The 8,872-nt window shown below is 41.0% G+C and overlaps 2 protein-coding genes across 2 annotated transcripts; both read left to right on the top strand.

The window, feature by feature from the left end:
- Window positions 1-490: 490 nt before the first annotated feature.
- On the top strand, window positions 491-5,104 carry LOC124666617 (serine/threonine-protein kinase SAPK2). Its single transcript, XM_047203960.1, has 9 exons — window positions 491-796; window positions 2,089-2,163; window positions 3,547-3,648; window positions 3,741-3,794; window positions 3,871-3,963; window positions 4,052-4,144; window positions 4,228-4,332; window positions 4,445-4,543; window positions 4,624-5,104. Exons 1-9 carry the CDS (start codon window positions 677-679, stop codon window positions 4,906-4,908), a joined length of 1,026 nt encoding a protein of 341 aa, XP_047059916.1. The 5' UTR covers window positions 491-676; the 3' UTR covers window positions 4,909-5,104.
- Window positions 5,105-6,116: 1,012 nt separating this feature from the next.
- On the top strand, window positions 6,117-8,501 carry LOC124666618 (40S ribosomal protein S6-2-like). Its single transcript, XM_047203961.1, has 6 exons — window positions 6,117-6,177; window positions 6,276-6,340; window positions 7,512-7,569; window positions 7,660-7,768; window positions 7,859-8,131; window positions 8,259-8,501. The coding sequence occupies exons 1-6, from the start codon at window positions 6,172-6,174 to the stop codon at window positions 8,498-8,500; spliced, it is 753 nt and encodes a 250-aa protein (XP_047059917.1). The 5' UTR covers window positions 6,117-6,171; the 3' UTR covers window position 8,501.
- Window positions 8,502-8,872: the final 371 nt, after the last annotated feature.

Genomic DNA, 8,872 nt, shown 5'->3' with positions numbered 1-8,872 from the left:
TACAGATACACGGGCAAACTAGCCCAAACTTTGCATATAAGGCCAATTCATGTATTCCTTCCATGTATATCCTTCAAGCCCATCCTCAATTGCGGCCCACCTCTGATCCGGTCAAATTCTGATGATAACATGCATATTTTAACTTATTAACCAGTTTTTGACATTATAGTGGTACAACCACCCAGTGTAATTGATACTTTGAAAGAAAAAAAAAATGTTGCTAAATAATTCCTGTTTTGTGGCGCTGGACTGTTCCATCATTTTCGGACCTTTGAAATGGAAATTTCAGCAGAAACGGTTTCTGATTTTTTGCAAAATTAATTACTACCCGCGGGCAAGACGAGTAGGCGACCACTTCAGAGCGCGATAGCCCACGACGGACGGTATGGCTACATGGCTACGTCTCTCTCCCCACGCACTTGCCACTGCCTGCCTGCGACCACCAGCCTCGTCAAAAGGCCAACCCCCTTCCACACCGCACTCCCCTCACCTTCCTCCCCTCCTCCGCCCCTAGCTCAGCTGCTTCCTCCCTCCCTCCCTCCCTGCCGGTGTCCACTCCACTCACCACTGCCTCTCTTCGGTTCTTGACCGACCTGCCTGAGCTGGTAGCCACTGGTACTCCGCTACTAGTGCTTCTTGATCCAGTGCCGATTACGAGCTGCGGGGGCCGTCCGGGATGGAGCGGTACGAGGTGATCAAGGACATAGGCTCCGGCAACTTCGGTGTGGCCAAGCTCGTCCGGGACATCAGGACCAAGGAGCTCTTCGCCGTCAAGTTCATCGAGAGGGGGCACAAGGTCAGCTCCAATTTCCCCTCTGTCCGATGATCCGTTCCTAGATTTTGTTTCAGTTTCTTGGTGTATGAAGATCAGGGGCTCTTCATCTGACCTGCTACTGGTTTAGTTGGTACCCGATGGTTCTGCCAATTTGGCGCCAGCTAGGGGAGTGGTCTTGGGCGTAGTTTGCTCAACAGATTGGATGATCTACTACTGCAGAGTGCAGAACCCAATCTGCTCTGTTTCTATGGCCTAAATCCTGCTCTCCCGAACTCTGGGGCCTTTATATTTGTAAATAAGGCTTGAATTTTGACGAAAACATGGTTGACATCACTGCTCGGTTTATCGGCCTTGAATCGCTCCTCACCGGTCAATGCAGGGGCTGCTCTGCTCATTGCTGTCTCTGATTAATTAGGCGAATTTCCACCTGCTGCTAATTAGTCCAAGCCCTGCTGGATGTTTGTTGCTTATTGTACTTTTGACTAGTTATTATAAACTTGTATCTTGCTATACACGCCTTAGTTATAATTGGGCAAACTTTTATTTCTTGATTTTAGTATCAGGATCACCAACCAAAATACCATATACGTGTCCCGTTTTGCAGCTCAGCTGCAGCCTAAGTGAAATGGCCTGTCCAATTTCCTTGGATTGTGTTGCATTTTGTTAGTCTATGCAAAACTATGGTTGACTTGTTTAAGGTGTACTAGTTAATTAGTTAAATACAAGTTTCTACAAAGCTGGTAGACAACGCCCCAGAAGTAGTAAATCCTCTTTCTGTTCAACACAAATAAGTAGCAAATAATTTGTCATTGTTCGGCAAAATTGTGTTGCTTTACTAATTAGTTTGTATGGTCATATATATGTTTAGCATGTGCTATTACTTTTAGTTCTCTCCAGCTTCTTATGGACCCCTTTCCCGTCTCCCTTTCCTATAATCCCTGGTTCATCAACATCTTTCACTCAGTCAACGATACTGCTAGAGCGTGCTATGCTGCCACAGACTTTCATTTTCGATTATAACAAGAATTTTGATTCATGTGTCGTGGTTCATATTATCTGATTATTTTCTTATGCTACCCTGAAATTTACTATACATGTTTCAGAAGTTCTCGTTCGCTTTACCGCTTTATGTCTTTTCCACATAACCACCATTTTTGGCCTGTTACATTCACTATCTCTGACCATTTTGTTGTTCACGTTTCGCTGCTCCTGTGGAGCAAAACATTCACCTTACCTTATTTGGGTTGATTTGATGTTTCAGTATCTTTAATTGGTCAACTAACACTTTAACTTTGGTTCTTCTGCTTTCATAGATTGATGAGAATGTTCAAAGGGAGATTATGAACCACAGATCTCTTAGGCATCCGAACATCGTTAGATTCAAAGAGGTAAGTGCCTTCTGCCTTATGGAAGAGATTCAAACTCAAATTCAGTGTCATCATTATTGATCTAGAATGCAAGCATTAACTCACCAATAAATCTGGAAAACTCGAAACACATGTTCTAAATTTGCTGACCCTGTGTTTTAATAGATTTAAAAAGTAATGCAAAAGTGTCAAATTCAAGCTTCAGCCTGTGGTCCTAACTCCTAATTTCACACCCCTGCTAGTAAAATAAGTATTTTTAGGAAACTTCAGTGCAATTTATTTTCTGAAAATTCTTCACACTTCCAATAACTATATTGTTTAAAAATGCATACGAAAATCATATATACTTACTCCATCCTAAATAGGATGTCTGAACTTTGTCTAAATTCGCATGTATCTACACATTAAAACATGTCTAGATACATGCATATTTAGACAAAGTTGAGACATCCTTTTCAGGACAGAGGGAGTTTTTTCTTGAAGACAAAAAAAAAATGATATGATGTAATGTTCAACCTGAAACTTTTCTCAGCCTATGCCCTATACCAGTTTGGAAGTTCCAGAAAGAAAGTATTGTCTATCTGTAAACCATCCATCAACTTGAATAGGGCAATTAGAATATGTAAAGAGAAACTTTATCCTGGTTGCAGTCTTTGAAAGGACTCTTTTGGTAGTGACACACTGAAGCTTGAGTGCTTTTCCTATTTTTAGTAGTTCTAAGCATATGCTGCTATATGTGGCTACCAACTTGTTTGCAAGAATATTCCCATATATTCTTACTCTCACCTATATGGTGCTTATTCTGTTTCTTCTTTCTATGCATATTAATAGTGGCTACTTCTTTCAACGGTTTGTGAGAACGCATTAATTATGTATAATTGGATGCTTATCAGCATCCAGTAGCTTGTCCTAGTGCCATGCCCTCTAACTTGGGTAAGTACTTTTGTGGACCTGCCGATCATTGAGACCACCATGACTTTGTATGAAGATATCATAATTGCTTTAGTCTAATGCAAACTTTTCATTAAATGACAATTGGAACTGATACTAACCTAGCAGGACGTCATAGTCTCTTGTTCAAGCGTTGCAGGTTAATGTTATTTCTGGACTTAAATCTTGCTTGTATGTGATGTGTTCCACTTGAACTAAGCTTTCATTCGGTATTCCACCTTTGTGTATAAGTGTGCAAAATATCAAAGCGTTTGATTATGGCTCAAAAGAAAAGTATACCTGTATAAAATTGTATATAATATCTTAGTATCCGAATTGGTATAGAACTTTCCCAAGTTTAAATATTTTAAATTCCTTTTAGCTTAAAAACATATTATGCTTTATTTTCTCAAGTATAAATCTATGTATCACATCCAGCTTGTGAAGCTTAAAAAAGGCCACTTAGTTTTTCAGGTTGCGCTGACTCCCACACATTTGGCCATAATTATGGAATACGCTGCTGGCGGTGAGCTATTCGAAAGGATCTGCAGTTCTGGAAGATTTAGCGAAAATGAGGTAGACAATATTCACCACAGTCGAAGATACCTAATATTTAAGTGAGTGTCATTCTGTTGATTGTATATTGATTTGTTCGTTCTTATCAACAGGCTAGATTCTTCTTCCAACAACTGCTTTCAGGAGTTAGCTATTGTCATTCCATGGTACACAATCAAATTAAGTCACAATAAGAACTTAAAATTAGCTACAGTACATAACCATATCCTGTTATCACTGCAGCAAATATGTCACAGAGATTTGAAACTAGAAAATACTCTTCTGGATGGAAGTGAAGCGCCCCGGCTCAAGATATGTGATTTTGGTTATTCCAAGGTAATGCAGAGCTTATTGTGACCTTTATTACCTGCTTGCCAAGTAGCAACTATAAACCATTATACTTACTCGTAGTTCTGCTTTCCAGTCCTCTGTTTTGCACTCTCAGCCTAAATCAACCGTCGGGACTCCAGCTTATATTGCTCCGGAGGTCCTTTCAAGAAGGCAATATGATGGAAAGGTAATTTCCACTTCTCTATTTCTCTAGTTAAATATTCAAATTCCTCAAACCGTACCCTTCAAACATCATCATTTGTAATCCAGGTGGCTGATGTTTGGTCGTGTGGAGTAACTCTATATGTGATGCTTGTCGGCGCTTATCCATTTGAGGACCCAGACGAGCCAAAGAACTTCCGCAAGACAATTACTGTGAGTTCATCCCACAATCTGTTGGATCTATGCAGTTCCTCATTAAGTTTTGTTTAGCCGAGCATGTGCCGCTCATTTTGTGTGGGAGTAAAACTTTATAAGATCCTTGCAGCGGATACTCAGTGTACAATACGCGGTACCTGATTACGTCCGGATCTCAATCGAGTGCAGACATCTGCTGTCCCGGATTTTCGTCGCAAACCCTGAGCAAGTAATCCTTCTCCCAGAACAGCTACACATCCGAACAAAAGTACACGTAGTTCCTGCATTCTGACCAGCCATTACCTGCAGAGAATAACTATCCAGGAGATCAAGAACCACCCGTGGTTCCTCAAGAATCTACCCATCGAAATGACCGATGAGTACCAGATGAGCCTGCACATGGTCGGCATCAACTCGCCCCCGCAGACCCTGGAGGACATCATGGCCATCATCCAGGAGGCCCGGAAACCGGGCGACGGATCCAAGTTCGCAGGGCAGCTTTCCGTGCCTGGCATGGGGAGCATGGAGCTTGATGACATCGACGACGTCGATGCAGACATCGAGGACAGCGGGGACTTCGTGTGCGCGTTGTGACGGGCAGGTGTGGTTCAGGCGAGGCACCGCCGTGAACTTTGTCTTTGTGGTCTGGTCTTTGTGATGCATTCATCCTTCTGTCTTGTCGTTGTTCGTTTTTCAGAGAGTTGAGGTCTGCTGTGTATTACCAAGTTTTCTATCTGTGTATAAATATAATATATATATATATATACTTCCATGTGTTTCGCTGGTGTTCTTAGCTGCATTCCTGGTGACTTGCTTATGTTTGTGCTTTGGCAGTGTACGTCCCATTATCATTTTTTTATCACACTGTCCCCTTTTCCTTTTTTTTCCAAACTTAGTTTTTTTACAGTAACTACCATACTAGTTTTTAAAGGGAGAATACAGTAATTTATTTCAAATGCACAGTCTGGGGTTTCTTGATGGTGCTGCTGCGTAGGTGTGGTTCTGCCATGGCACTGGCATTGTTGCCTTGCTTCAACTTTAATAAAAGAAAAGATGTGCATCAAATTTAGACGATGGGTTCAACCTACTTTCGAAAAAAAAATCTGGGTACAATAGCTGGTATTTGGAGTGTTGTCCATTGAAAGTTTAAAACTACGCTCCTACCAATATTTTGACCACTTACATTGAGAGAACGGCTTTCATGTGTGAATATAACATCAGAAAGGTGAGCTTAGCAGTACTTGATTTCATTGAATTTGTACGTCATGTTAGGAACCAAAAGTAACAGTAGCAAATTATCTGGGAGACCAAGCATTTTTTCTAGACTTAAGATCAATACGGAAGACATCCTTGAGGTGATCTCGTAGTTCCTATGGGGTGGAAACAATGGATTTTCATTATGATAAAAAATACAAACATTAGGTAATTAACCTTGTTGGCTTTTAACACAAATTCCTATAAATAAGTGAAACCTACGCCATGCATAAGGATTGATGAGACATATTACATGCAGGCATTAGTGAAATTTGACCATATTTCCACAAGATATTAGAATAGGTATATAAACTAAGCATTTTTTTTGGGTGAAGCAGGGACACTTTTTTTTTAGGGAATGCAGGGACACGTATGGAGGCATAAACCCATTTCTCACTACAGCCCATTATCTTATCCATCCGTGCACAGAACCTAAGGCCCACGCTACTTTGCTCGACGCACCCACCCATATAAACTCAAGACATCTTCCGACGCAGGCCTCCCTCGCCCAAAACCCTAGCCCACGAGCGCCGACGTTTCCGCCACCACCACCGCCAGCGCTAGGGTTGCTCGCCGCGCGCGAGCTCTTGCCGCAACTCAACCATGAAGGTACGCACTGCTAATTGCCTTTCATGCACAATCGATCCCGATGTGCGCAGATGTGATCTGTGCGGTGCCTAACTCGTCTGATTTTGCGTTGGTTTCAGGCGAACATCGCTTGCCCCACCACGGGGTGCCAGAAGAAGCTGGAGATCGATGACGACCAGAAGCTGTAAGTGTATCTCTGCCCCCACATTGGTCTATTCGTGCAGCTATCCTTTAGATCCTTGTAGTGCAATCACCACGCTTGATTGCTTTTAGGAAATTGTGTTGCTATTTGGTGTGCAGATCATCGTCATCTGCAAGTTTAGTTTGGTGGAGTCGTGAATGCTGCATCTAATACTTAGTTTTTGAGAACTAGTTCTGTTATTTCGTTAATAATGACGATTAGTTCTGTTAGTTTATTGTATTTGATTTGGATGATGTGGAAATGAGCTAAAAATGACGTTTTATGAATGTTATGGTGCGATTTAGGATCGTTTTGAATCTTTTGGTCTTGGGAGTGAACTAGAGTAGAATTAAGGGTGTATTTGTCTTATAACCTTGATTTTGGTGGGACACTGAAGTTATTATTTTGTTTTAGCTATTTGGTGATGGACAAGTGCTGCAAGAGGACAAAGTTTATTTCTGAAACCACAATATGCATGGTTGTGGTGTGTTCACATTTAATTACATTTTGCATTTAGCAATTAGCACACATGTTTACTTTCGGATTAGTCTCTTGTGTTGTAGGTGTTGTTAGTGTTTGTGGTTGTTGGTGGTGTCGTTGTAACGGTCTTTTCGTCCAGTTTCCCGGTAATTAACTGGGCAATTCTCTTCTTTTTTTTTTGAATGTGGGCAATTCTCCTCTTAATTAATAGATTGGGGTAAAGCTTTTGCCCCCTTTTCAAAGAAAGAAAAGAAAATGCAGTTAGATATGTACCTTTTATATTCTGAGTTGATATGTTTTGTAACTATTTTTTCGAGAATACAATGTTTGTTTGTTTTGTAACTATGCATCAGTAGATCATTAGTACGATTTTGCTCTTTAACATATTAGTATTATAATTTAAAAGTTTCAACTATTTGTGATGCTTAGTAGTTTTTTTACATAAAAAAATTGGACCCTGTGATGCCATGAAAAAGGTTTAAACTAGATAGAAGCTGAACTATTTTTGAACTTCTTGAATAATAATGATGTTGATGTTAAAAAGCATTATGAAATTAGTAATATAATTCACTTTGCAAACCACAGTTAGCAAGATTTTAGTGGCTAATGATCTTTGAACTATTTTATTGATTAATAAATATTCCTGAGAGATTCTTTTTTATCTTCATATCTAATACTTTCATATGAACTACAGGCGTAACCTTTATGACAAAAGGATCTCTCAGGAGGTCCTTGGACATCTTCTGGGTGAGGTAACCTACTGAACTTATTTCCTGATACTTGAACTTTCACATTGTTTGCTAGTTCTGATGAAGGATATCTGTTGTTTTCCCTTTCTTCAGGAGTTCAAGGGTTATGTGTTCAAAATCATGGGTGGCTGTGACAAGCAAGGTTTCCCAATGAAGCAAGGAGTTTTAACCAATGGGCGTGTCCGCCTGCTGCTGCACAAGGGTATACCTTTATTTTCATGGCACTTGTACCTACATTTTAATCCCTCTTGAATTGAACTTTAATCTGTCTTGTTTTGCCTCAATTCTGTAGGCACACCTTGCTTCCGTGGGAACGGGAGGCGTGATGGTGAGCGCAGGAGAAAGTCTGTCCGTGGTTGCATTGTCAGCCAGGACCTATCTGTGATTAACTTGGTTATTGTGAAGAAGGGTGAGCATGATCTGCCTGGCCTGACTGACACTGAGAAGCCCAGAATGAGGGGACCCAAGAGGGCTTCCAAGATCAAGAAGCTCTTCAACCTTGGCGAGGTTGATGATGTCCGCACTTATGTCAACACATACCGCAGGACCTTCACTAACAAGAAGGGTGAGCTTTCCTAAATTGTGTTGGCTCCAATTTTTGTATTTGTCAAGGAAGCCAAAATTCCTTGCATCCATATTGCATCTCTCATTAACTTTGTTCATATGTAATTGATGTCGATTCTTATTTGCAGGCAAGACGGTGAGCAAGGCTCCCAAGATCCAGCGTCTCGTGACTCCCTTGACCCTCCAGAGGAAGCGTGCTAGAATCGCTGACAAGAAGAAGAGGATCATCAAGAAGAAGTCTGAGGCCGCAGAGTACCAGAAGCTGCTTGCACAGAGACTGAAGGAGCAAAAAGATCGCCGGAGTGAGAGCATGGCTAAGAGGAGGTCGAAGCTCTCTTCTGCTACCAAGGCTCCTGCTGCCTCTGCTTAAATATATCTACATCGTTCTGGAATCTTATATATATATTAAGAGTTTGTTAGTACTGGAATAGTTCTTTGGTGTTTTCAAGTTAGTAGAGGTGCCAGCGACCACAGGATGTTCTGGTGCTTCAGTTTACTCTACGAAATTTCTAAATTATAATCTGTATTGTTATTTCAGCTAGTATTATATTATATATAATCTGTGTCTCGGCAGACTAGCCAAAGCTCTTCATCCTGAAGAGAAACGAGGGGAAAATAGCTCGGTGAGCCATCCTAACGCCCAGCGCTCCGTGTGAAAGCTTGTTTTTTTTTTAATTACAATACAGACGGGGGAAAGACTATTAGCATCAACTTGTTCAGTATACATGTTCTGCAAGTCTTT

This window comes from Lolium rigidum, chromosome 6 (genome assembly GCF_022539505.1).
Source record: "Lolium rigidum isolate FL_2022 chromosome 6, APGP_CSIRO_Lrig_0.1, whole genome shotgun sequence".
Lineage (NCBI taxonomy): Eukaryota > Viridiplantae > Streptophyta > Magnoliopsida > Poales > Poaceae > Lolium > Lolium rigidum.
This window is presented reverse-complemented; position numbering and strand designations above follow the sequence as displayed.

Coding starts and splice junctions, on each gene's coding strand:
- LOC124666618 (XM_047203961.1), top strand. Junction 7,570..7,659: donor TTGGACATCTTCTGGGTGAG/GTAACCTACTGA, acceptor CCCTTTCTTCAG/GAGTTCAAGGGTTATGTGTT. Junction 7,769..7,858: donor CCGCCTGCTGCTGCACAAGG/GTATACCTTTAT, acceptor TCAATTCTGTAG/GCACACCTTGCTTCCGTGGG.
- LOC124666617 (XM_047203960.1), top strand. CDS start 677: ATGGAGCGGTACGAGGTGATCAAGGACATAGGCTCCGGCAACTTCGGT. Junction 2,164..3,546: donor ACATCGTTAGATTCAAAGAG/GTAAGTGCCTTC, acceptor TTAGTTTTTCAG/GTTGCGCTGACTCCCACACA. Junction 4,333..4,444: donor ACTTCCGCAAGACAATTACT/GTGAGTTCATCC, acceptor AGATCCTTGCAG/CGGATACTCAGTGTACAATA.